Source organism: Protomyctophum parallelum, assembly GCF_964188405.1.
Source record: "Protomyctophum parallelum genome assembly, chromosome: 19".
NCBI classification, from domain to species: domain Eukaryota; kingdom Metazoa; phylum Chordata; class Actinopteri; order Myctophiformes; family Myctophidae; genus Protomyctophum; species Protomyctophum parallelum.
In genome coordinates, this window is record NC_139717.1 from 7,233,692 (window position 1) to 7,261,237 (window position 27,546).

Here is a 27,546-nt window from a genome sequence, read left to right on the forward strand (position 1 = left end):
AGACTGTGTACCAATTTGCGTGATGTTTGGACAAAATCTGTAGGTGTACTGTACAAAAACTTGTTTTGCACAAAGCGGCCTCCTGGTGGCGCTATAACAGGCCGTTCTGGAAAGTTTGGGGCAGAGGTTCATCGTTGGCATCCAGGGAGTGTGTGTGCAAAATTTGGCATCGACCGGGTTAACGGTGGCCGAGATTAGCTGCTCACGGACACACACACACACACGGACTGACGGACGGAGTGCAAAACATACTCTCCCCCCATGCCTTCGGCCTGGTGGAGACAAATATTGATGAACAAAGGCAGCTGCTCCTCAAACTCCCAATAAAGGAAAAACTGTTCAGAGAGCGCATTTAAAATATTGTGCCGTTTTTTATTTTTGTGTAAAAATCACACAGCTGCTAGTTGACTCTGCAGAGATACATCCATGCAGTTAAACATCTAGGATCCCACAGCCAAGAGAGAAGGAATTAAATAGAATATTCTTTCGCCGTTAGTCAGCAATTAATGCAAATTTACATATGAGTTCAAAAGTGTGTATCATACAATATACAACACAGACCTGGCAGCAAACAATAGTCAATCTCCCATCAAACACACCGTTTTGATTGATTGGGACTGGGGATGATTTCATAGGTTGCACTGTGCCAGGAAAGATCGATCAATCGAAAACAGAAGGATTTAAAGGGGATATGAACAGTATTTCCTCCAGGTCTGAAAACAATCCAACACACACAGACACACACACACACACACACACACACACTTACACCCCAATTACATCATCATTCTGGACAGCAGAAAAAGAAGGCGAGCCTTGGTACAACAATGAGGAAGAAAGAGGTCAGTCAGTCACCATGGAAACCTGAATGCCGATTGGGGGAAAGTAAGGCTTTTCGAGGACAAGGTTCTTCCAAAGAACAAAACCACAAACAGGAACCTCCAGAAACATAGAAGAATATACGATGAAGATACAAAAGGGGACAGCGATAAGAGATCATTTTAAAGGTAAGCGGCACAAAAACCTCTTCAAACTAGTTCTCAAGTTATACTATGAAAATTAAAAACAAAAACTTCTAGTGGTTCACGTTATTTTTCTTCCTTCTTAAAGCAACCATTTGCTGAATACAGGAGACAGGGGATGATGATGTGTGGGTTAACAACACCAGGGGAAAGGAGGACAGACATGAAAGGAGACAGGGGGGGGGGGGTCAACTGGGGTTCAAAGTTCAAAGTGCAGTTGGGTCATTCAGGTCTCCGCTTCAGTTGACTGGTGTCCATTTGGTAGGTCTGCAGGCTTCATCCAAGGTCCAATGAGGGGGATTTTTGACAGGCATCAAGAGAGAGCCAAGACTGGCAGATTATGCCCGATGCTCTTTTTCCCCCTACACCAAACATCTTTGCCAGAAATATATTTACATGTGCACAACGCCTTGCGTTGTGAGCTTGTAAATCTGCTATTTTCGGTTGAATAGAGATCCTAGGATTCAAGTGGTTAATGTAAAAAACAAATATCCTGTATATATCCACTGTAGTACCTCCGAGGACTGCCTAAGGGTCCCGGAGCCCCTGTTGAAGACCACTGATCTAGTGTCTTGAAGTCTGTCAGTACAAGATTAAAGCCAGGAACAGTGGAAATGGTGGGTTTCTCTGCTTCTCAATGGACTAGACGAATGAAAGAAAGTCAAGTACAAAGTTCGTAAAATAGGAAATCTGGTGCTAAATAACTTTAGCAATTTGCAATAGCAGATCTACAACATCACAAAGCATTGCATTGCTCATGAGCTTGTACATTTGCTATTTTTTTGAACATTTCTGATTTTTGGGGAGGAAATGTTCGTCTATAATGACACGCCCAAGGTAGGAACGCCAGGGTGTTACGGACAAATGTTTGATCCTCCGAGTTGTGTTCAAATTGTCAAGAAAAGCTGGAAGATCTGTTTAGTTGTTGGTGGTAGTGAAAATTGGCCAGGTAGAGAGCATGAGCTACTACGTTCAGTCACTCGTTAGGAGGTTCAGTCAATCTAAACGGACCGATTCCAAACACTGTAACATTACTACTGAACAGAATGAAGACAGGAGAGGACACTCGTTCCATTACGTGCCGTCTATGTAAATGTCACCTGTCTTATACCGTTTACACGCACGCACACACCAACCGCTCACAAAATCATGTACACAAGAAGAAATGGAGGGGAAGACACACACACACACACACACACACCCCCCAACAGACAGGGACATAGGCACAGTCACAGATGCACGCATAACACATAACACAATCTCTATGCCTCTCTTTTTCAGTCTTCAAACAGCAGCAGTGTGGGCCGGCTCAGACCACAGTAGCGGTGGGATGGCGGTCTTAAAACACTCCCGACTGCATCACAGTCAGCCCGTGGTCCAAACTGACTGCATCACAGTCAGCCCGTGGTCCAAACTGCTTGCATTTCTTAAGGAAAACAAAAAAGTGCCAAAGTATGTAACATCCACCTGCCCCACCACACTCTCCCTGGTAGGACTACAGCAGTGGTAAGACTCCAGCACTGGTTCTCAAACCTTTTCATTTCAAGGACCCCCGTAACTCAGAGTGTACAGATGGACCAATTTGGTTGCATCTGTAGACTCGAGTTACAGACCTGTAAGGGTCCATATAGAATCCCCTCAAGGTACCCTGAGGGTCCCTGGACCCCACTTTGAGAACCACTGGACTACGGTATGCTCACACTGCTTGCCATTGATATGCGTATAGTGTGTGTGTGTGTGTGTGTGTGTGTGTGTGTCTGTCTCAGCAGTACGGCCATGGCAGGTCAAGTCTCCAGAGAAAAGCAGGGTACAACAGAAGCCCCCCTGCGTGCACTTTGCTTCAGTCAAAAACATACACAGGTTACAGATGGGAGAAAGGTCTGAGCTGCTCCAGTTGAACCTCAAGGGATATCCTCTCCTCCAGCAGGTCCTGACAATGACAATAACACATGGTTTGGCACCAATGAGTCTATTGTGTGTAATGACCATTAATAAGGAATTAATCCACATGCAACTAAAATGGTACAGTAGATTGTGTGTGTGTGTGTGTGTGTTAGAGATGCAACCGATCCGATATTATATCGGTATCGGCCTCCGATCCAGCTTAATTAATGTATCGGAGATCGGATTTGATACACCGATACACGCTCCGATACAGGAGGGGGGGACACGTGTTTAATGTTTACAGTCCGTCCTGCACAGAGAGTGCAGTGAGCGAATCCAACCTCCAGTATGTACAGACTGCAAACAGAGACTATAGAAAAAAGCCCCACTAAGGTGCAATATGCAAGAGAATGGAATCACTTACAGACTTAACAGTAATAAAAGTATAAAGTTTACCCGTCATCGCACGGATGATGACGGATCAGTCAAATCACTGCATGCTCAGTTCAGTTGTGTGGTGGAGCCTATCATCTATAGCTGCGTTCTGACATTGTTGATGAGATTGCTCTTGTAATCTATTCTTCTGCTATATATTTACTGCACACACGTGCTGTTTAGCGCTATGTGATTCAATCTTTGTAACTTTATTATTGCCATTGAAAAAAATGCTGCTGTGACGACGACGATGATGATGAAGAATAAGCACGTCGTCGTCGCGGTAAAATCCGTCTTTATATAATTGGCTCAGTTATCAAACCATGACATTGTTGTCAGAAGCTCAAACACTGATTCAGATTGTAAGTGTAGTGCAATTCTTAAGACAGACAGAGTTTGCAAACTAAAGTAGCAACACAACACCAGCTAGCACCATAACAAACGTCCTGAGGTATTTCTTTTCTCCCCGAGTTCTGTCGGTAAGGCTCAGGGCTTTTGTCACATGAAAGCGGAGCTGATTCCCGGCATCGCATTAGGGGTAAAAAGGTACCACGTGTATATAGCAATAATAATAATAATTATTATTATTATTATTAATAATAAACCATAGAATGAATTAACAGGTTACATGCAGGCATCACTTTAGGGGTAAAAATGTACCTTTGCACATAATAATAATCCATAGTATTAATTAACAGGTTGCCATTCCCTTAAGGTTTACAGGTTAAACAGTTCATATTCTTATTTTTACAGGTTAAACACTTAACCATAAACATCCCCTCTTTGAATTTTTTTGTATTCATTTGTTTTGCTATGTAGCCTACAGCAAATATCGGATCGGCAAATATCGGATATGGGGAAATTTCTAAATTAATATATCGGATCGGAATTGAAAAATCAGTATCGTTGCATCTCTAGTGTGTGTGTGTGTGTGTGTGTCCATCCATTGTACCTTCAGTTGTTGTTGCAGTTCACTGTTGAGTCGTGCCAGAACTGTGTTGGTCTCCTTGTTTCTCCTGATGGATGCTTGGATGGATTTCTTATCCTTCCCTACTGACCTGAGATGAAAACACACAGCCACATTACACACATCACCAATCTCACAGGATACTCTATGTTTCATAACACCATGCCAAAGATCTACGGGATCCGCACGTAATTCCGACGAAGCATTAGTCCGACATGCGGGAACCGCTCGAACACGCGCTGCTCCCGTGCTTGTGGTTAGGGTTTGAGGTAGGTTGTCGTTTGTCGGACCAATGACTAGTCTGAACTAAGTACTGCACCCTTGCACCCAGATGTACACCCATCGCAGTTGCAGCTATAATTTGTAGTAGTCTTTGTGAATAAAGACGTTTATGGGTATGTGATGAATGATCACCCAGCATTCGCCGTTGCTTGATTATTGAATATAAGGATTTCACAACTTCCAGTGATGGCTGTAGAGTTGTGTACCTGCTGATGGAAGGTTGAGTGGCCAGGACGGCGGCGATGAGGTTAGACTTCTGTGGGCCGTGCGGCTCGTCTTCTGGTCGAAGTTCGTCTTCAGACTTCAACCTCCGACGCACTGGCTTGGGCGGAGGGGCCAGGGGTCCCGACGAACCCTTGGCCTGAAGGAACAACAAAACAGTGTTGGCTTAGGTTTATTTGGGCTGGTAGATCCTACCCATGTCATGCATAAGGACTAAATGGAAAACTTAAAAAAAAAAAGAAGAAAAGGATATACATATATGTGTTAATCATTGAACACATTGAATCACTGAACCACAGTATGATATGACTGAGTGAATGGAAATGGAAACATACAGAGTTTACAGTGGCTGTGCTTCTGTCCTCGGCCAGACTGTCACTCTTGACTGCTCTCAAAGGACCGGCTCCCTCTTCCACCTGAAGACAGGACAACGTTGGGATGGTAGAAATGAGGGGTTATCAGCTATAGGGAGCAGAAAAGATAGTGAGTTGATCCTAAAAATATGTTTTGATTTGTTTCCAGATTCTTATCATACTGTGAATAACAAAGGCATCCATTGTAAATGGATGTATCTAATTTCACGGGGGATAATATTATTGAACTTAAACAGTATGGGCTGTACCCTGCATATTATATAATATTATTATATATATTATAATATATTATATAATATTATTGAACTTAAACAGTATGGGCTGTACCCTGCATATTATATAATATTATTATATACATTATAATATATTATATAATATTATTGAACTTAAACAGTATGGGCTGTACCCTGCATATTATATAATATTATTATATACATTATAATATATTATATAATATTATTGAACTTAAACAGTATGGGCTGTACCCTGCATATTCTGACACTGACTAAGACTTGAACGTTGCTTTGCTATCTCTTGACCTCACACTCAACGCAGACAACAGGTCCCGCTGTGAAACTGAACGCCACAATCTCAGAGATGACCAGGAAATATAGTGGATGCTGCACCGTGTGTACCGTGTGATCACCCACCTGTCCAGTCTCGTTGAGCATGTCGACCTCGGGCAGGCTGGACGGCTGCTCGGATGTGGCAAACGTCTGGAACTGGCTGAAGTCTGCGAAGTTGGGCTGTTGGGGGATCTGATGGGGGGAGGTGGTGGTGGTGGTGGTGGTGAGGGCCACGCCGGCCCCTGGCACACCCTCCACGTCGCCTCTGAGTCCGCTGTGGGGGCCTGACATCTACAGATGGACAAAGAGAATGAAAAGAACCTGCCAGGGTGTCGACTTGCATTCTGCAACATTCTGGGTATTAAGAGTGTTGGAACTAAACATCAGTAAATTGTTCTACTGTTCACATCATGTTTATTTCACAATTTCTGTTGTGGAACATGTGGAACATTAAAGTTTGTCGGTGTGTGTGTGTGTGTGTGTGTGTGTGTGTACCTTACCTGTGTGGGCAGAGGTCTAGGAGGTACAGCGGGAGGGTAGGCTGTGTGTGTGTGTGTGTGTGTGTGTGTGTGTGTGTGTGTGTGTGTGTACCTTACCTGTGTGGGCAGAGGTCTAGGAGGTACAGCGGGAGGGTAGGCTGTGTGTGTGTGTGTGTGTGTGTGTGTGTACCTTACCTGTGTGGGCAGAGGTCTAGGAGGTACAGCGGGGGGGTAGGCTACCGTGCCAGGCGTTGGTTGCCCTGCTGTGGGCACGGCGCTGAAGCTGCGGTTCATGTCTAAGGAGGAGGAGCGGGAGTGCGAGGGGTGGGGGCGGGGTGGAGGAGGGGGTGGAGCCACCACCTTCAGAGGCTCCGGTGACGTGCCCGACTGAGACCTGAGGAGCACACACACACACACACACACACACAGTAGCAGTGTTGATTTTGTGGATTAAAACTATGACAGAAGATGTTCGGCGACTACCACGAAAACTAAATAAAAAAAAAGCTATGATTACTAAAACTGAGACTAAATATATTGATAATTTTGTCAACAAATAAAAACTAGATGAAATGTCAGGGGACTAGTGGAAAAGAGGTCCAGTATACAACTAAAAGACAAGTAATTTAATGTTTGGTTGCTCTCCAGTGTTGCACTGATCGGCTATTTTGGATAGCCGTGATAACCATGATTTGTGATGATAACCATGATGATGAAGTACTGTCAAGGTCCACAGCCAGTATTTCCACTGTACTATATCCTCCCCTCTCTTATTTAGCAGATAACGTACTGCTAGAGCTCGTTTTGGCTAGCCTGGTTAATAAACCAGACCGAATCAGACGTTGGCAAAAAATAAATTGCCTGCCGGCGGATTACGGTCTGGAGAGGCTCAATTGTACACCCATTTCCTACACCAGAGAAATGGGGCGGCCAATCGGGACACGGAATGCAATATGGGCGGGCTTTGGTACAGTGACTTTCAATGCTTGAGACCTTTGACTGACAGTAGCTCTGACCAATTGCGTCAAAGAGAAAATGTTTCAACCCGCCCCCTGGAAATGAAATCCAAGCTGAGCCTCCCCAGACTAATATCCCGCGGTCCGTGCAATATTAGTCTGGTTTATTAACCAGGCTACGTTTTGGCACGACGACATCCGAAGCATCAAGCATATTGAGAGATCTCCAACAGCCACTCACCTTTGTCTCGTGATGGGCTCTTGGTCTGAGGTGAAAGAATCTGAACTGCTGTAGCCATCACCTGTATGGAGAAACCAGGGCCACAGAGTTGAGATGCAATTAGAAAACCAGCCTGCTAACTTATAGACAATTGTGTAACCAGCAACTTATGATCGACAAACACTCAAGAAACAGGGTCTTGCTTAAGAACCCATTTTGGGCGGGAACCCCTTTTGGCGTTAGCATTATGTTATGCTTTAGCTATTTTTGAAAAATCGAAGAACGACTGACATAGAAACATAGCTTGTTCAAGCATAATTTTCAAACAGACATTTTTAGAATCTGATCTCAGGTCAGAATGGGTTATTTATCCCTTTGAGGGACTCACCGACTGTGTTGGCAGCTACGAACTTGATGGAGGCGGCTAGTTTGGCTTCTTCAGACAACTCTGGAGGCTGGGTCAGTAGTGGACTGGTAGGGCCTGCATGGTCTAGAGGACGAATCAGAGGCTGGGTCAGTAGTGGACTGGTAGGGCCTGCATGGTCTAGAGCAGGGGTTCCCAAACTTTTTTGGACCAGGTACCCCTTTTGGGGTAGCTATTTTTCCAGGTACCCCCTCATCCTCGCAACACAGATAACAATATATTTACAACCACAAGCAGTGTTTCCTGCAGGAAAAAGCTTTGGCATGGTGCTGGGCGCAGGCCGCACTGGGGCCTTCTTGCGTCGAACATTTTGATTAATTAATTAATTTGATTCAATAATTAATGAATAAGATTAATAAATTAAGATTGATTTGTATTATTGCTCTTGTATTGCTATTGGAGACACTGGGGGGACACTGGGCAGGCACTGGGGAGGCACTGGGGAGACACTGGGGAGGCACTCGGGAGGCACTCAGGGAGGCACTGGGGAGGCACTCGGGGGGGACACTGGGGAGGCACTCAGGGGGACACTGGGGAGGCACTGAGTGGACACTGGGGAGGCACTGGGAAGGCACTGAGGGGACACTGGGGAGGCACTGGGAAGGCACTGGGGAGGCACTGGGGAGACACTCGGGGACGCTGGGTAGGCACTGGGGAGGCACTCGGCTGGTCACTGGGGAGGCACTCAGGGGGACACTGGGGAGGCACTGGGAAGGCACTGGGGAGACACTGGGGAGACACTGGGGAGGCACTGGGGAGACACTGGGGAGACACTGGGGAGCATGGGGAGGCACTCAGGGGGACACTGGGGAGACACTGGGGAGCATGGGGAGGCACTCAGGGGGACACTGGGGAGGCACTGGGGAGGTACTGAGGGGACACTGGGGAGACACTGGGGAGGCACTGGGGAGACACTGGGGAGGCACTGGGGAGACACTGGGGAGGCACTGGGGAGGCACTGGGGAGACACTGGGGAGACACTGGGGAGGCACTCAGGGGGACACTGGGGAGGCACTGGGGGGACACTGGGGAGGCACTCAGGGGGACACTGGGGAGGCACTGGGGAGGCACTGGGGAAGCACTGAGGGGACACTGCAGGCACTGGGAAGGCACTGGGGAGGCACTGGGGAGAAACTGCAGCCACTGGGGAGACATTGGGGAGGTACTGGGCAGACACTGCAGGGAAGACACTGGGGTGGCACTTGGGGAGGCACTGGGGAGGTACTGGACATTTCATATCACACACACACACCATGATTCACAAGCCCCCTTTTTTTTTTGAGGGGGCTTGGGTACCCCCTGGCTATGCGTCGCGTACCCCTAGGGGTCCGCGGACCCCACTTTGGGAACCGCTGGTCTAGAGGACGAATCAGAGGCTGGGTCAGTAGTGGACTGGTAGGGCCTGCGTGGTCTAGAGGACGAATCAGAGGCTGGGTCAGTAGTGGACTGGTAGGGCCTGCGTGGTCTAGAGGACGAATCAGAGGCTGGGTCAGTAGTGGACTGGTAGGGCCTGCGTGGTCTAGAGGACCAATCAGAGGCTGGGTCAGTAGTGGACTGGTAGGGCCTGCGTGGTCTAGAGGACCAATCAGAGGCTGGGTCAGTAGTGGACTGGTAGGGCCTGCGTGGTCTAGAGGACCAATCAGAGGCTGGGTCAGTAGTGGACTGGAGGGCCTGCGTGGTCTAGAGGACCAAACAACAAGCATTGAGGGTTTTGACTCACTTTCCACCTTGAACACTGTGGTGGTTGTGACGCTTCTAAAACACTGCGTTTGTTGAGAATACCATTATGGCTAAAACGGCTAATAAAATACTTTTTAGGTAGATGGGACACCGCACACACACACTACTGTGTGTGTGTGTGTGTGTGTGTGTGTGTGTGTGTGTGTGTGGTATGTGGTATGTGGAAGGAGTTTGTCTCACCACTGCCTGTCCTCTTCAGCTCCATCTCCTGCATGTGGATCTTACTGGGAGTCATCCGAATGGGCACTGGGTGGACGATGGCTGTGTCCTGAAGGACAGACGGATTAAGGTAGACCAGAGAGAGACACACAAGGTAAGACACAGGACAGACAGACAGACAGACTGACTGTAACATCAAGAATGGCTTTGGAAACAGCTAAACAAAAACCCAAAGTTTGAAGTCTTTCCAAGAGCATGGCAATAGAATGTTTGCAGAAATATTTTGCAATATGATTCTCCTACGGTACTGTAACGAATTACAATATATCAAAAAAGGTTCAAACGTGACTTGCTTGCTTTTAGAAAAACAAAAATACTCCTACACTCTTTGTTAATCACATAAACCCTTTGCGATCCTACATAGCAATTTGTTTTATATATTTGCACACTTGTTGAAAAAGAATCTTTAAAATAGCATATCTATAAGCTCACAACGTGTCGTATTATGACACATTGCAGATCTTCTATTTTTGCTACTACTAATTTATTTAACTAAAAGTAAATGGGACTTAAAGGTATATTCAGTGATTTCACTTAATTCAAATATCACTTATTTTTTTGTTTTGTTGTGATAATCCTCCCTACTATAGAGTGTGCTGGCCATATAAGGAGTTCCTCCCTGTCCCCAGTTAACCCCTGGGGGTCAAAAAACCTTAGGTTTCGTTTTTGACTCTCTATCCTGATTGGACGAAAGGCTGGGTCCCACAGCCAAAAACAAAACCTAAGGTTTTTTGAGTGAAATCACTGAATATACCTTTAAGTGGTCAATAGATGGATCCAACATTTACAATGCTGTCTCCTTTATTTCCAGAATGCACTCATATTTTCCAACTGTTAGCCTGTGACTCCCCTCTGTTCTTCACTCAGCTATTATACCCATTATGCAATCTGTTCACTGGCAACAAAATGATACAAAACATGGATATTCAAACGGTGGAAGGCCCTTCACGCGATTGCTGGGTGCCACCATGGAAAAGGTGACCAATAGAGCTAAGCAAGCCAAATCTAAAAGAACACCATGCAGTGAATGCCATAGACAGAATTACAATGAGGGATCTGAGGAAGAAAGGTTGTGAGAGCGAGAGAGAGAGAGAGAGAGAGAGAGAGAGAGAAAAGAGATGAAATCAAAGTAGAAGAGGGAGAGAGTGATGGAGAGAGCTAGAGGCAGAGAGAGAGAGAGAGAGGTGAGAGGAGATCCTCCAGAGAGGGTTAATATGGGTCAATTGATGGAGATACCATGCATACTAACTGATTGGACTTACAGGGTCAGCTGGTGCAATGTTAGAGTACTAACTGATACTACATACTACATACTACATACTACATACTACATACTAACTGATGTGACTTACAGGGTCAGCTGGTGCAATGTTAGAGTCAAACTGGGTCAGAGTTTGTGAGCTGGAGGAGCGCTCACTAAAGGTTTCCCACTGCTGCAGGGACAGACACAACAGTGAGACAAAACAAACAAACACGTCAGTCAGCAAGCCACGTCACAGACACATTATCACATCACCAGTCTGTAGCGCTGTCTGTAAGCACAGTCACAGACACATTATCACATCACCAGTCTGTAGCGCTGTCTGTAAGCACAGTCACAGACACATTATCACATCACCAGTCTGTAGCGCTGTCTGTAAGCACAGTCACAGACACATTATCACATCACCAGTCTGTAGCGCTGTCTGTAAGCACAGTCACAGACACATTATCACATCACCAGTCTGTAGCGCTGTCTGTAAGCACAGTCACATCACACATTATCACATCACCAGTCTGTAGCGCTGACGTCAGTCACCGGCGTGGTGACATGGTTGTGACCACCTACATCCACTCTTTGAATGCTTTGGGTTTTGTCAGGTTCTTTTTGAGTGGTGCAACCACTCCTACAACCAGCAATGTCCGTGTACCTGTGTGTATGTGTGTAGTCATGAGCACGAGGGGGTTGTGCGCATGCGTGAAATTGGAACGACACGAATATGTGACTTATTAATACCAGTAGGGGGCGCCAGAAACAGAGAGAGGGGTATGCTGTGCCTGCTGCCTGCTAATGAGAGAGAGAGAGAGAGAGAGAAGTTGCACCACTCGGTTCACACAGGTGTGATTTTTACATAGTGTCCAAATTCTAAGCCAATGGTTTTTCTCGTAATATACTAGTGCCACAAAGCACCAAATTATGTGGTATACGTCACTACAATCAGCTACCTTCAGAATTACAGATTGATTGCACTGGATAAATGTAATCTCTTATATCATACAATTACAATCTGAGTTTACGTTGCCGTTGTCATCAGCAAATGTGCCTTCATGAACAGAAAACGTTTATGCTACCTTCTAGGGTTCTCATGAATAGTCAAAGTTATACCTTTTGGGTATCCATTGATGATAAGTAGTCAAATGTTTTATGTAGCAAAGAATGTCAGCACAACCACTGCAGATCTTGCAGAATTTAAATACTTTCTTGCTACGGTACTTATAGATGTTACTACTAGTACTAGCAAACGTATAATGTCAGTGTTTAAATCTGAATGTACTTATAGATGTTACTACTAGTACTAGCAAACGTATAATGTCAGTGTTTAAATCTGAATGTACTTATAGATGTTACTACTAGTACTAGCAAACGTATAATGTCAGTGTTTAAATCTGAATGTACTTATAGATGTTACTACTAGTACTAGCAAACGTATAATGTCAGTGTTTAAATCTGAATGTAATCTCTTTACTTATAGATGTTACTACTAGTACTAGCAAACGTATAATGTCAGTGTTTAAATCTGAATGTAATCTCTTTACTTATAGATGTTACTACTAGTACTAGCAAACGTATAATGTCAGTGTTTAAATCTGAATGTAATCTCTTTACTTATAGATGTTACTACTAGTACTAGCAAACGTATAATGTCAGTGTTTAAATCTGAATGTAATCTCTTTACTTATAGATGTTACTACTAGTACTAGCAAACGTATAATGGCAGTGTTTAAATCCGAATGTAATCTCTTTACTTATAGATGTTACTACTAGTACTAGCAAACGTATAATGTCAGTGTTTAAATCTGAATGTAATCTCTTTACTTATAGATGTTACTACTAGTACTAGCAAACGTATAATGTCAGTGTTTAAATCTGAATGTAATCTCTTTACTTATAGATGTTACTACTAGTACTAGCAAACGTATAATGGCAGTGTTTAAATCCGAATGTAATCTCTTTACTTATAGATGTTACTACTAGTACTAGCAAACGTATAATGGCAGTGTTTAAATCCGAATGTAATCTCTTTTAGGTTATTCCCCTGAACTGATTTCCCTATTCAGGCCTCCTTTAAAGTGGAGAATATGATTTACAGATGGGATGTCATCAGCCGGTGATACGTCGTTAACACCAATATAAGGAAGGTGAGAGAAGTAGTGGTGAATGGCGAGTAATTAAACTCAGTCATGAAGTAAATTAAATGAGAAATGTAACTTTAATCGAATTGGCATGAAAGAAAGAGCAGCTTAAATGTATGATGCTACAACCATTAAGACTGATCAAAGGCAAACGTGTGTATACTTGCATGCATTGTATACTTGCGTGTATAATAGCATACAGTAAGTGTCTGATGTATAACATAAAATGTGTTTTTCTTTGGGTGGCTGTGGTACCTCATTGCTCTGGTTCATCTCAGGCCAGGTCTGGTTGAGCGAGGGCATGGAAGGTGACTTGTTGGGGGTCACTTCCCCCACAGGGGAGCCCGAGTAGCCAACATCAGCTGTCGCTTCTGGAACTTCTGTGAATCGTACATGAGAAAAACATGTTGGACTAAAACACATTGAATTGCCTTGTTGTTGAAATATACTATACTATACTCTATACAACCAAAAATTACTAGAAAGCATAACAATTATCTATACTATATTATCTATATTTTTTTTGGCATACGAAATCAATGTACTACAAAGTCTAAATGCGGCTTAAGCCAGTGACAGTGTGCGTGTATTGGTATCCAAAGTGCTGGACAGAGAGAAAGAGAGACCTGCTGAGTCATCCAGGTCAATCAGCTTCGGCATCAAACTCTCGGGCAGCTTCTCTGGGAGGTCGTAGCCATTCTTCCTGGCCACCACCAGGTGGAAGGCTGCACAGAACTCGTCCAGCGTCAGTGCTCCGTCTTTGTCAAAGTCTGACAGCTCCCTGTGCCACACAGAGACAGGACAATGTGTGGTCAGACATTGAGTGGTGGAAAAGTACTCGTAATTGTAATTTAATAGTTTTTTCCAAGCCACTTGTGCGCGTTCTGAATTGCACTTTCACTTAAGTAGATGTGTGTTCTTATGCTCAACTACTTTTGGAAAGAGGTTACGATTTTACAGCCAAACAGGAGGTCCATTCTGTTAACTTGTGTTGCCCTCTATTGTACACTTTACGACAGTTCTATATAGTTTCCTTTACGGCAACACACACGAGGATATATACGCATGCGCAGCGGGCGCAGGTATTCAGATGTGATTTGTGGAGGGAACAGTGTTTACATGTTGAGCCGGTGTACGGTGAATACATTGAGTCAAAACTAAATGAACGTTGTGTTTATTAAGTCCTAATCAACATTGGTAGCAGAGGATGGTTTCGTGTTTATCAAGTCCTAATCAACACATTCATTTAAGTTTGCTTTGAACCTCTTCAACCTCTTCAGTCATACAATCTCTGACAACACAGCAGCACCGACGACAACAACAACAACATGCAAAAGAGGGAACAGTCCACACAGTGACCGTAAGCATGTGTCTGCATACATCTGCAGCACTGTATAGTCCAAAGGGTCCAACAGCGGCCGCTCACCAAATGTGTGACAGTTCTAGGATCGGTAGCTTTGATTTGGTGAAGAATTCCTTCGCTGCAGAACCTGGAACACGCAAAGCGTTGAATGAGAAATCTGTCACGCTGGTTTCAAGTGTGTGTGTGTGTGTGTGTGTGTGTGTGTGTGTGTGTGTGTGTGTGTGTTAGTGAGTGAGTGCATGCGTGCTCTCTCACCAGGTATAAAGCCATTCAGGTCCGGCTGGATGGTTTTGAACTGATTGATATAATACTGCCTCTGTTCATCTGTAATCTTCCATGGATCGTCGTAGCCACTGGACTGTCGCTGGATTTCATTGGTCGTCGTCGCCGACGCCACCGTTCGTATCGTTGTGCTCTCCTACAGAAAGCCACATGGCACATTTAGAACAAGGGGGAGGGGTATATAAGAACAGAACACACACACACACACACACACACACAACTCAATCCTTATCCTTGTCATTATTTTAATAATATAATAAGTCATATTATGCCTGTTCTGTCTGACTACAGCTTCAACTGAAAATATTTGAAAGGGATAGTGATATGTAATCTCTTCAGGGTGCCGCTGCAAAATATTGTGCAATGCTCATATTATGCACCTTACAGGAACTACAGAAAGCTCTTTGAGATCAGATTAGAAGGACGAGAAAACACAGTATGACACTGGGCCATGATTGCATGAGATACATTGCATGAGCCATTCACATGCCTCTCAAGTGATTCTCTCTCCAGGTAAGTGGAAGGACAGCACGGCAGAGACAGACCGCGATAAGGGCAACACACAGAGACAGAGAGACAGTTGAGAGGGGTAGAGGGTAGAGGGGTAGAGGGTAGAGGGGTAGAGGGTAGAGGGGTAGAGGGGTAGAGGGTAGAGGGTAGGGTTGGGATTCGAACCCGGGTCCATTTCAAGAGGCGGTTCCATGTTTATTTTTATTAACGGTTCCCCAAACGGTTCTCATCAGTCGTCATTTAGCTCCGCTGTGTCTGTGCATGCATGCAGGTGACGTCACCCCACCTACATGAGTGAGTGGGGTCAGGGAGGATACGCCCACTGTTCTGTGCATTCAGCGACCAGTCACCACCGCGGAGCGAGCGGGACAGTTTGTCCAAAGTGAGAGATCTTCAAAGTGTGGTTAACAAAGAGGGAAATGACTGAGGCCGAGTACGCAAAGTGCAATAAATGCAATGCCATAGTTCCCTGCAAAGGTTGTTGTAACTTGTACCAGTTCCACGGTTGCACCACGTCCACATTGAGGAAACATCTCAACCGCACTCCCCGCAGCTCCACCACAGCCGGCGGGGGACGAGGATGATGCAAGGCTGGTTCACTTCCCCAGGCTAGTAACGTTAGAAAATAAAAAACTACTAACTTCTACAGAGCTTTTCATTAGGCATATTGTACAACTGTTGTTAATGGTGTTAATTTAGAACTCAGCGTCTTTCTGTCTGATATTTTTTAAATCACATAGAGCCAAATCAAAATTTGTCTGCACTTATGCTTTTGATTTGGCTCTAAATTAATCGTGTGACTGTTGAGCCCAGCCTTTAGGTGCATATATACCTCCATAGATTGATTACTATAAACAGGAACATAGCCTACAGTTCACTACAAGGTCTGCTAAGATTAAATTAATCTGAACATTAAAGACAATATTTGTCACCACAACAATATCATTATTGCAATGTGTACTGTATATTTAATATACAGTACAAATTGCAATATACAGTACAAATTGCAACAATGATATTGTTGTGGTGGCTAGCTAGCTGGTGGTGAAGTTTAAATAATAGTGCCACCTCATAATTGTAAAGTGCATTTTCAATAATTGAATTTGTGTTTATGTACTTGGTTAGGTTAGTTATAAGATAAGCATAATCTATGTCAGAAAAAAGGGGAAAAAAATTATATTAGGAACCGTTAAGGGAACCGCTAGGAACCGGAACCATTAAGGAACCGTTAAGGGAACCGCTAGGAACCGGAACCATTAAGGAACCGTTAAGGGAACCGCTAGGAACCGGAACCATTAAGGAACCGTTAAGGGAACCGCTAGGAACCGGAACCATTAAGGAACCGTTAAGGGAACCGCTAGGAACCGGAACCATTAAGGAACCGTTAAGGGAACCGCTAGGAACCGGAACCATTAAGGAACCGTTAAGGGAACCGCTAGGAACCGGAACCATTAAGGAACCGTTAAGGGAACCGCTAGGAACCGGAACCATTAAGGAACCGTTAAGGGAACCGCTAGGAACCGGAACCATTAAGGAACCGTTAAGGGAACCGCTAGGAACCGGAACCATTAAGGAACCGTTAAGGGAACCGCTAGGAACCGGAACCATTAAGGAACCGTTAAGGGAACCGCTAGGAACCGGAACCATTAAGGAACCGTTAAGGGAACCGCTAGGAACCGGAACCATTACGGAACCGTTAAGGGAACCACTAGGAACCGGAACCATTAAGGAACCGTTAAGGGAACCCCTAGGAACCGGAACCATTAAGGAACCGTTAAGGGAACCGCTAGGAACCGGAACCATTAAGGAACCGTTAAGGGAACCGCTAGGAACCGGAACCATTAAGGAACCGTTAAGGGAACGGCTAGGAACCGGAACCATTAAGGAACCGTTAAGGGAACCGCTAGGAACCGGAACCATTAAGGAACCGTTAAGGGAACCGCTAGGAACCGGAACCATTAAGGAACCGTTAAGGGAACCGCTAGGAACCGGAACCATTAAGGAACCGTTAAGGGAACCGCTAGGAACCGGAACCATTAAGGAACCGTTAAGGGAACCGCTAGGAACCGGAACCATTAAGGAACCGTTAAGGGAACCGCTAGGAACCGGAACCATTAAGGAACCGTTAAGTGAACCGCTAGGAACCGGAACCATTAAGGAACCGTTAAGGGAACCACTAGGAACCGGAACCATTAAGGAACCGTTAAGGGAACCACTAGGAACCGGAACCATTAAGGAACCGTTAAGGGAACCGCTAGGAACCGGAACCATTAAGGAACCGTTAAGGGAACCGCTAGGAACCGGAACCATTAAGGAACCGTTAAGGGAACCGCTAGGAACCGGAACCATTAAGGAACCGTTAAGGGAACCACTAGGAACCGGAACCATTAAGGAACCGTTAAGGGAACCGCTAGGAACCGGAACCATTAAGGAACCGTTAAGGGAACCGCTATGAACCGGAACCATTAAGGAACCGTTAAGGGAACCGCTAGGAACCGGAACCATTAAGGAACCGTTAAGGGAACCGCTAGGAACCGGAACCATTAAGGAACCGTTAAGGGAACCGCTAGGAACCGGAACCATTAAGGAACCGTTAAGGGAACCGCTAGGAACCGGAACCATTAAGGAACCGTTAAGGGAACCACTAGGAACCGGAACCATTACGGAACCGTTAAGGGAACCCCTAGGAACCGGAACCATTAAGGAACCGTTAAGGGAACCACTAGGAACCGGAACCATTAAGGAACCGTTAAGGGAACCACTAGGAACCGGAACCATTACGGAACCGTTAAGGGAACCGCTAGGAACCGGAACCATTAAGGAACCGTTAAGGGAACCGCTAGGAACCGGAACCATTAAGGAACCGTTAAGGGAACCGCTAGGAACCGGAACCATTACGGAACCGTTAAGGGAACCGCTAGGAACCGGAACCATTACGGAACCGTTAAGGGAACCCCTAGGAACCGGAACCATTAAGGAACCGTTAAGGGAACCGCTAGGAACCGGAACCATTAAGGAACCGTTAAGGGAACCGCTAGGAACCGGAACCATTAAGGAACCGTTAAGGGAACCGCTAGGAACCGGAACCATTAAGGAACCGTTAAGGGAACCGCTAGGAACCGGAACCATTACGGAACCGTTAAGGGAACCGCTAGGAACCGGAACCATTAAGGAACCGTTAAGGGAACCGCTAGGAACCGGAACCATTAAGGAACCGTTAAGGGAACCGCTAGGAACCGGAACCATTAAGGAACCGTTAAGGGAACCGCTAGGAACCGGAACCATTAAGGAACCGTTAAGGGAACCGCTAGGAACCGGAACCATTACGGAACCGTTAAGGGAACCGCTAGGAACCGGAACCATTAAGGAACCGTTAAGGGAACCACTAGGAACCGGAACCATTAAGGAACCGTTAAGGGAACCGCTAGGAACCGGAACCATTAAGGGAACCGCTAGGAACCGGAACCATTAAGGAACCGTTAAGGGAACCGCTAGGAACCGGAACCATTAAGGAACCGTTAAGGGAACCGCTAGGAACCGGAACCATTAAGGAACCGTTAAGGGAACCGCTAGGAACCGGAACCATTAAGGAACCGTTAAGGGAACCGCTAGGAACCGGAACCATTAAGGAACCGTTAAGGGAACCGCTAGGAACCGGAACCATTAAGGAACCGTTAAGGGAACCGCTAGGAACCGGAACCATTAAGGAACCGTTAAGGGAACCGCTAGGAACCGGAACCATTACGGAACCGTTAAGGGAACCGCTAGGAACCGGAACCATTAAGGAACCGTTAAGGGAACCGCTAGGAACCGGAACCATTAAGGAACCGTTAAGGGAACCGCTAGGAACCGGAACCATTAAGGAACCGTTAAGGGAACCGCTAGGAACCGGAACCATTACGGAACCGTTAAGGAAACGCTAGGAACCGGAACCATTAAGGAACCGTTAAGGGAACCACTAGGAACCGGAACCATTAAGGAACCGTTAAGGGAACCGCTAGGAACCGGAACCATTAAGGAACCGTTAAGGGAACCGCTAGGAACCGGAACCATTAAGGAACTGTTAAGGGAACCACTAGGAACCGGAACCATTAAGGAACCGTTAAGGGAACCGCTAGGAACCGGAACCATTAAGGAACCGTTAAGGAAACGCTAGGAACCGGAACCATTAAGGAACCGTTAAGGGAACCGCTAGGAACCGGAACCATTAAGGAACCGTTAAGGGAACCGCTAGGAACCGGAACCATTACGGAACCGTTAAGGGAACCGCTAGGAACCGGAACCATTACGGAACCGTTAAGGGAACCGCTAGGAACCGGAACCATTAAGGAACCGTTAAGGGAACCGCTAGGAACCGGAACCATTAAGGAACCGCTAGGAACCGGAACCATTAAGGAACCGTTAAGGGAACCGCTAGGAACCGGAACCATTAAGGAACCGTTAAGGGAACCGCTAGGAACCGGAACCATTAAGGAACCGTTAAAATCCTAACGAATCCCAACCCTAGTAGAGGGCTGCCGCAGATGGTGTAATGCTATGCTACCTGGACTGACGATGGATGCATGGTTGGGAGTGTGCTGGATGGGGGGGTGTCCGCTGTGAAACTGACCCAGCTCTCCTGAACCGGAAGAGGGGGCGAATGGGCCGACCACATTCCATCACCAGGCACTGGTCCTGCACAGAATATCAAGTAAACATATTGTACTTCAACATTGAATTTGTGTATGTATTACAGCAACAGCTCAGAACCTCTGCCTGATGACCAAAATCCTAATGGGAACACCCATTTATGCTAGGGGGTTAAGATCTTATTCTTCCAATTCCATCCCCGTTACGACAACATGCCCCTCGGGTGTTGTTGGAGCCTCTGAACTGCCCTACTGTTTGTGTCATTGAGCAAGACACTTCCCTTATCTGCTCCTGATGAGAGCCTTGCCTTGGTTGCAAAGGTAGTAGCAAAATTACCTTCCGAGACATCTGATGACATCTAAATTTAAGGGCACCGCTAACTCAGCGTATGAGTAGTACGTCTTGGGTGCGGTACGTTGTAAATAGTGGGAGCTGGTGGTGGGGGTCTAGCCAGCGCATTGTTTGTAACAGGGACAGACACTGACAATAAGCTTCTCCCGGACTACTACAACACTTGTGGACAGACACTATTTTACTGTTCTTTGTTGAAAGCGGGTGCTGTATTTTTATCTACGTGTACAGGTGTAGGTGTTTGTACCAGTTTGAGTTTCTCTGAAATGCGTCCACACTGCTCCACTGGCGGTAAGCGCCGGCTGTCTGTCTGCGTTGCCGCCACTGGCCTGCCTCTTGTGTTTCCTCCATGAGTGAGGCGAGGTGGGAGGAGAATGGTGAGGAGACACGACTGGAGACGTGGAGTCAGGCTGAAGACAACAACACAAGTCAGAAACGACATGCACAGCCCTGTGCAAAGCACAGGCAATTTGCCAATGTGGGATTAATAAAGCACATTTTTGGCCTATGTAAATTATCTTAATCTCACATTTCTAATGAGTACAGTGAGACTGTAAGAAAACCAATACCTGGGAAAAGGAGGAAAAGGTCGACATGACAGTTGACGTATGACAGTTATATACTGTAGCAGCAGGAAAGTTAAAGAGGAAACGTATGCTACTAAGATCACACACATTTCAGTATTTGAACGCCACTCTCCAACAACAGGCTCCTCTGTTCTCACTGAAAATAGACAACTAGGCTATTGATAAATGGTGTGTATATATATATGTGTGTTAGAATTTCTCTAAATTAACATTTCTCAACCAGTGGATTGTGTTCCAAAAATGGGCTGCCATCAAACCACACTAGAACGATAGCCTTGTGTCAACTGGATGGCTGACCTGTGACTCAATGGTAGGTGCCATGGGCTGGATGACCTCGTGGACAGGAACTGCAGAGGATGTGGGTGGAGGCCTGGGGGTCTGGGGGACCCTGGCAGGAGGCCTGGGGATGACCTCAGAGGTCGAGTAGAGCCCCGGTCTGTCCGCGTCCTGGTACAGAGCGGTGTGGCGTGCCTCCGCCTCGTTCTTTCCCACCACAAACCTGGGCAGTGGCAGGTCTTTGACTACAGAAGGGAAACCAGACATGGGATTATAAACCTGGGCAGTGGCAGGTCTTTGACTACAGAAGGGAAACCAGACATGGGATTATAAACCTGGGCAGTGGCAGGTCTTTGACTACAGAAGGGAAACCAGACATGGGATTATAAACCTGGGCAGTGGCAGGTCTTTGACTACAGAAGGGAAACCAGACATGGGATTATAAACCTGGGCAGTGGCAGGTCTTTGACTACAGAAGGGAAACCAGACATGGGATTATAAACCTGGGCAGTGGCAGGTCTTTGACTACAGAAGGGAAACCAGACATGGGATTATAAACCTGGGCAGTGGCAGGTCTTTGACTACAGAAGGGAAACCAGACATGGGATTATAAACCTGGGCAGTGGCAGGTCTTTGACTACAGAAGGGAAACCAGACATGGGATTATAAACCTGGGCAGTGGCAGGTCTTTGACTACAGAAGGGAAACCAGACATGGGATTATAAACCTGGGCAGTGGCAGGTCTTTGACTACAGAAGGGAAACCAGACATGGGATTATAAACCTGGGCAGTGGCAGGTCTTTGACTACAGAAGGGAAACCAGACATGGGATTATAAACCTGGGCAGTGGCAGGTCTTTGACTACAGAAGGGAAACCAGACATGGGATTATAGTATAGACATCTTGGCGTTTTTTCAGACATGCCATGTTGGCAGTAAAGGCAAAAAAAACAACAACAAAAAACAGTGATGATAATGAGGGATCATCAATTGCAAGTAGAGCCCGACCGATGTCAGATCTTTTTGGTCCAATACCGATACCGATTTTGGGGAGACACCACCACGCCGAATCGCTGATACGATGACGATGATTTGGACTGATGTTTAGTAATCGATTAAAATAATACAAAATAAAATGTAAAAACGTCTAAACTTTAAATATATATATAGTATATACACACAAACACACACACACAGTCACACACATATATACACACATGTATATATTTAAAGTGTGTGTGCGCAAGTTAACAATAGAATACAACATTGAGAACAGAAATGTTTTGGCCATAAGGCTTTTGTTTCAAAATGAACCCAGACTCTGAAGTCATACAGCATTGAATGTAAACATACACAATTGTGCAATATCATAATATCTTATTATTTTCATAAAAATAAAATAATCTGTATTCTGCATTCTCATCCAACTCAGCAGCATTGAACATGTTTTAATTTTAAAGAATTGAAAAGTAAAACCCTTTAGCAGTTTGGCAGCTGGGGCTCCATAACAACAGTTATCAGTCTCCATTTACTAAAAGCTGCATTACAAGAACATTATTAAGTTTAATGAAAAAACTAAACAACATGTTGCCGTTTGCCAGCTTAGGTCAACTATTCTTTTTCCAAGTGAATTACTACTTTCTCAAGTGAACTAGTACTGCCACTCAAGCAGTGGCAGATGAGATAATACAGGAAACCGTGCTTTTCAGCATTGAGATACACTAGACAAATGCACCTTGCAATAATACATTACAGTAATTTATTTGACACAATGGCAATATTTATTCTGTATTTCATTCGTGCTTGGTAATAGGAATTAGGCCGGGGATAGGCTATGTGTACAACAAGTGAATAGCAAAACGTGTTGTTACTTTGTGACATAAAATAACGAAGTCAGTTAACATGACGATCAATGATAATGATGGATATTAATCGATATAAAGTTTTCAATCAATATTATTAATTATGTGCACAACGAGGTCACTGACTAACTGCTGCTTTATCATGCCAAACCTTTCAGGTATCAATTCCTATTGCTTGCTGGATAATACAAGTCTCCTAATTTGGGGGTTATGCTGTGTCTTGTCTAGTTTATGCACTTGTATTTGTCGTTGAACAAAATGTTGGGGTTTTAGCTGAATAAACAAACTACTGAAGTTTGTACCGTGTTGGTGTCAGGCGTGGGACTAGCCCCTTTTGGGACCCTCGGTTACCTTTTCTGAATTTTGGACGGCGGTACCCTAGGGTCCTTCCAAAGTTATTCCACTCTCCATAGGACGCAGATTTACCTACTGTCCGTTCACGGACACCCGCTTGAGTGTTGGTGAGATGTTTCAAAGATGCATACAGCAGCAGTAGGAGACAGCGGAAACATGTGCGTTGACTTAAAGTATTTTCAATCTTTTTTGGAAGGATGTTAAGAGAATGTCCACATTGTTTGTTAAACGTCTTTACCAGATTTTAGTGTACCAACTTGCTTGTGTGTGCGCGTGTGTATGGGGGGGTGTTGGTTGTTGTCGTCACTATAGAGCGGACAGTGGAGCATGCTGCTGCCTGCATGTCAATGACTATAAACATTGGGACATCGGATTAAATGAATTAATCCGATGTAATTGGAAACATTTTTAAACTTTTTCACAGAAAAGACTAGAACACAACACTCTCCTCAGCATTAACTACTAATGTTGGTGCTTCCCAGGGGTGTGTAAGCTCAGCTGTGCTTTTACCCTTTATACGGACAGCTGTCGTACTGAGGAATGTCTGTCTGAATGTCGCACTGACACACCAGACCAATACATACTAAAATACTCAGATGATACTGTTCAAAGATTGTTGGACAACCACTTCAGAAACTTTATACATCCACGTATGACAACATCATCCTAAGGTTAGCAAGAAATATCACGTCTTCTAATACTAACCATGTGTTGTATGGAGAATATATAGGTTGCTACGTTCAGGAAGGATATATGGTGTACCAGCATACAATGCTGGTAGGTCAGACTAAAGAGGTCCTTGAGGCTTAATTAGGAGTTGTAGTAGCCATGGGGTAATCTAGGCGGTGTCTTCATGTACTGTATGTATGTAATATTGTTTTGTTCTTTGTGCTATGTCAAATGTGTGTATATGTGTTTTGCATACTTGGCTGCTGGGTCGCAAGACAAATGTCAAATGACAATACAGTACTATATCATATGATATATCACTAACTAGACTAGATGGTTACAGTAATACAGTACTATATCATATGATATATCACTAACTAGACTAGATGGTTGTCTCTTTCTCTCTCTATTTTATGGTGGTAGGCTCTTGTCTTTTGTCTTGACTCCATGTCTTTTCCACTGCACTTAACTTTGTTAGGGAAAAGTCAAAGTAAATATTACATTAAGTAAGGAGTTGCTTACAGTCATTTGTGAAAGGTGGACTCGTACACACACAAGTGTGTGAGAGTGAATAGAATTTATTCTAATGTATTGCGTGTATCAAAGAAGAAAAAAAAAAAGATTGTGCTGATAGCTGCTTCCACGGGCCATTATAATTACAGCTACTCAGAAGCATATGACCTGCACGAGTGATGTACATCCAAGTGCCAGCAAAATTCATACTTGAATCTGTCATCTGTGAATCTATAAAGCATACAGTATATTAGCAAAATGACTAAAATGTAGTATATCTACATACACGGTAGAAGTGCAATTTATACATACAGTAAATACTAAATAGCTGAAATAGCACACAGGGGGCGGCGGTGGCTCAGGGGTAGAGTGCCTGGATGGTAACCGTAAGGTTGCCAGTTCGAACCCGGGCTCCCCCAGACACTCAAGTGTCCTTGAGCAAGACACTGAACCCCTAATTGCTCCCGATGTGCTAGTTGGTGCCTTGCATGGTTTCCGCTGCCATCGGTGTATGAATGGGTGAATGTAATGCACAATCTCTGTAAAGCGCCTTGGATAAAGGCGCTATATAAATGCACCATTTACCATTTACCAATAATAATGTGCATGTCAAAAATGTACATTGTCAGTTGACTTGGGTTTTTGGGTCATTTTCTGTATCAGGAATGATTTGGGGGATCTGAAGTTGTGAATGTTATTTCTAGTTTGCAGATTGGATTTGTTTTCGATGTGCACTCTGTGCACATCGAAAACTAAGTGATTAGAAAACAACCTGTGATATGTCTTCTGTTATTTTCCAGAAGTGATTACTTTACAAAAGGTCTCAATTGTTCATGAATAATGTTTGTTATGAGCTGGTCCAGCCGGCTCCATTCACTGCCATGTATTCATTGCACTTCCTGTGTGAGTTTGGCTCCAATGAAAGTGTCCATGGAAGTGTCATGGCGCAGCCCAGTCACGTGACCACTTCACTTCCTTCTCAGAGCTTCCTTGTTCTAATCTACCTTGCCGTAAACAAGGAAGTGAACAGCAGCGTGCATGCACGAATCAGCAAGTAGTATGGTGCAGAAGGAGAGGCCAACCCAAAAAAAAGGGGGAAATGAAAAAGCGCTATGACGTGTGTACACGTCCACTGGATCCATCGGTTGTATTTCATATGACATTTCCACAGTCCTACGGTCTGAATGTGTTAAGAAATGCCAATACGATCAACATATTTGACCTTTTAAAAGAATACCACTATAATCACATAATGTAAGAGTAGCAATGACACTAAGGTGCTATTTACACGAGGATGGTGTTCATAAAAAACGGCAAAATAAAGTATCGTTTGCTGCTGTCATTTAGACGAGAACCGTGTTCACAGGAGGTGAAAACGCAACGAAGTGAAACCACCTCCCAGAGTGTAAATCTTTTAGAACGCCGTTTCCTATGGTCTCCATATAAACAGGCAAAACGGTGGATCCGCAAAACTTGTGACATCATGGCTTACGTCAGCTCTGGTCGGCTCGCCCCGTGTCCTACGTTTTTACATGGTGTCATAGGCATGCGTCAGTTGCTAGGGGAAACGAACAACAACAACCATGTCGGATAGTCCGGTTTGCTGGAGGTGTGATGAGGACGCGACATTTGTTTACTTTCTGTGTAGAAGAAGAACGGAAGTAGTTCTACGCATGCGTGACTTATGTCTATGGTTTATATAAGCGCTGCGTCACACGGACCCCACAAGGACACGCGCCACCTAGCGACCTGGCATATATATGCATGCACTTTGTAGCGTGTTCATTCAAGTGTGCGTTCTCATGTAAATGGTCCAAAAAAATGAGAACGCAACGGGACTTTGGCGTGTTATATGGAGATGGTCGCTGTCTAAAAGAGGCCTAAGACTGTTTGAGCAGAAACTCTCTCACCACCCAACAGATTAGTTTCCGTGGTTCAAAACAAAAGTAGGGTTTAATAGGCTGTATCTATATTGGTGTGAGGAAGTGGTAGCCTGGTTAATAAACCAGACCGAATCAGCCGTTGGCAAAAAAAAATTGCCTACCGGCGGATTTCGGTCTGGAGAGGCTCAATTGTACGCCCATTTTCTACACACGAAAACGTGTGCGCCCAATAGGGACACGGTATGCAATATGGGCGGGCTTTGGTACAGTGACGTTCAATGCTTGAGACCTTTGACTGACAGTAGCTCTGACCAATTGCGTCAAAGAGAAAATGTTTCCCTGGAAATGAAATCCAAGCTGAGCCTCCCCAGACTAATATCCCGTGGATCCGTGCGATATTAGTCTGGTTTATTAACCAGGCTAAGGAAGTGGTTCAGTGTCTGTGCTTCCTTTTTGACTTGTCACTTTTTTTGGATGTTCTGCAGTGCTTCTCCAATGTCTCAAACTGTCAACCACCTAATATCAAAACATTAGGCTATCAAATGGGAGGAAATAATAAAGGGTTATCTATGCTAGTTGCAAGGCGGTGTGAGGTGTCATACACTGAAAATAGAAAATCTACACGTCCACAATGTGTCGCAATGTGAGGCATTGTGACTTGTAGATCGGCTACTTTGGGTGCGCGACCAAGTATAATCGGCCCTTAAGCCAAAATAGCACCCAAATAACATGCGTGTGCTTCAGAGGGTGTCTGACAATTTCAGTGAAGTACAATGTCACGTCGTTCAACTACTTTCAAAACAATGTGATTCACAGGCCTGAAACATGTCCATACTGTAACTGCATATCCCGTTCTCCTCAAAATGCACAAAACCTGAAGCAATTAATTGCTTGTATGAAGCATTTTGATGGTGCAGAGGCTGGTGCAGAAAACTCTGAAAAGAAGGACATAGCTGAGACTTTGTATTAAGCATAAGATTCCAGTAGATACACAAGTAATGTGTACGTTCAATATGTAGGAAGCCCTTTTGACCCGTTGTATTTTTGTGCAGTAAGGGGCTTCTGACAGGAAAGAAGAACAGGAT

At 44.8% G+C, this 27,546-nt stretch overlaps 1 protein-coding gene across 3 annotated transcripts in view; it reads right to left on the bottom strand.

Moving 5' to 3' along the window:
* Nucleotides 1-370: 370 nt before the first annotated feature.
* Nucleotides 371-27,546, bottom strand: part of LOC310876220 (ralBP1-associated Eps domain-containing protein 1-like) — a 31,297-nt gene continuing 4,121 nt past the window's right edge. Inside the window, exons 3-19 of one of the 3 annotated variants that reach the window (XM_083789687.1) lie at nucleotides 21,203-21,426; nucleotides 20,566-20,728; nucleotides 19,948-20,012; nucleotides 14,802-14,964; nucleotides 14,610-14,673; nucleotides 13,810-13,964; nucleotides 13,439-13,563; nucleotides 11,143-11,223; nucleotides 9,752-9,839; nucleotides 7,796-7,897; nucleotides 7,429-7,489; nucleotides 6,427-6,625; nucleotides 5,837-6,043; nucleotides 5,148-5,228; nucleotides 4,797-4,951; nucleotides 4,294-4,399; nucleotides 371-2,952 (exon numbers count right to left, since the gene is read on the bottom strand). In XM_083789687.1, coding sequence (XP_083645813.1) covers nucleotides 2,884-2,952; nucleotides 4,294-4,399; nucleotides 4,797-4,951; nucleotides 5,148-5,228; nucleotides 5,837-6,043; nucleotides 6,427-6,625; nucleotides 7,429-7,489; nucleotides 7,796-7,897; nucleotides 9,752-9,839; nucleotides 11,143-11,223; nucleotides 13,439-13,563; nucleotides 13,810-13,964; nucleotides 14,610-14,673; nucleotides 14,802-14,964; nucleotides 19,948-20,012; nucleotides 20,566-20,728; nucleotides 21,203-21,426 — 2,108 coding nt within the window. In that variant the 3' untranslated portion in view covers nucleotides 371-2,883. Of the gene's footprint in view, nucleotides 2,953-4,293; nucleotides 4,400-4,796; nucleotides 4,952-5,147; nucleotides 5,229-5,836; nucleotides 6,044-6,426; nucleotides 6,626-7,428; nucleotides 7,490-7,795; nucleotides 7,898-9,751; nucleotides 9,840-11,142; nucleotides 11,224-13,438; nucleotides 13,564-13,809; nucleotides 13,965-14,609; nucleotides 14,674-14,801; nucleotides 14,965-19,881; nucleotides 20,013-20,565; nucleotides 20,729-21,202; nucleotides 21,427-27,546 lie in introns of all 3 variants that reach the window. The other 2 variants (XM_083789686.1, XM_083789688.1) reach the window with 2 other exon arrangements.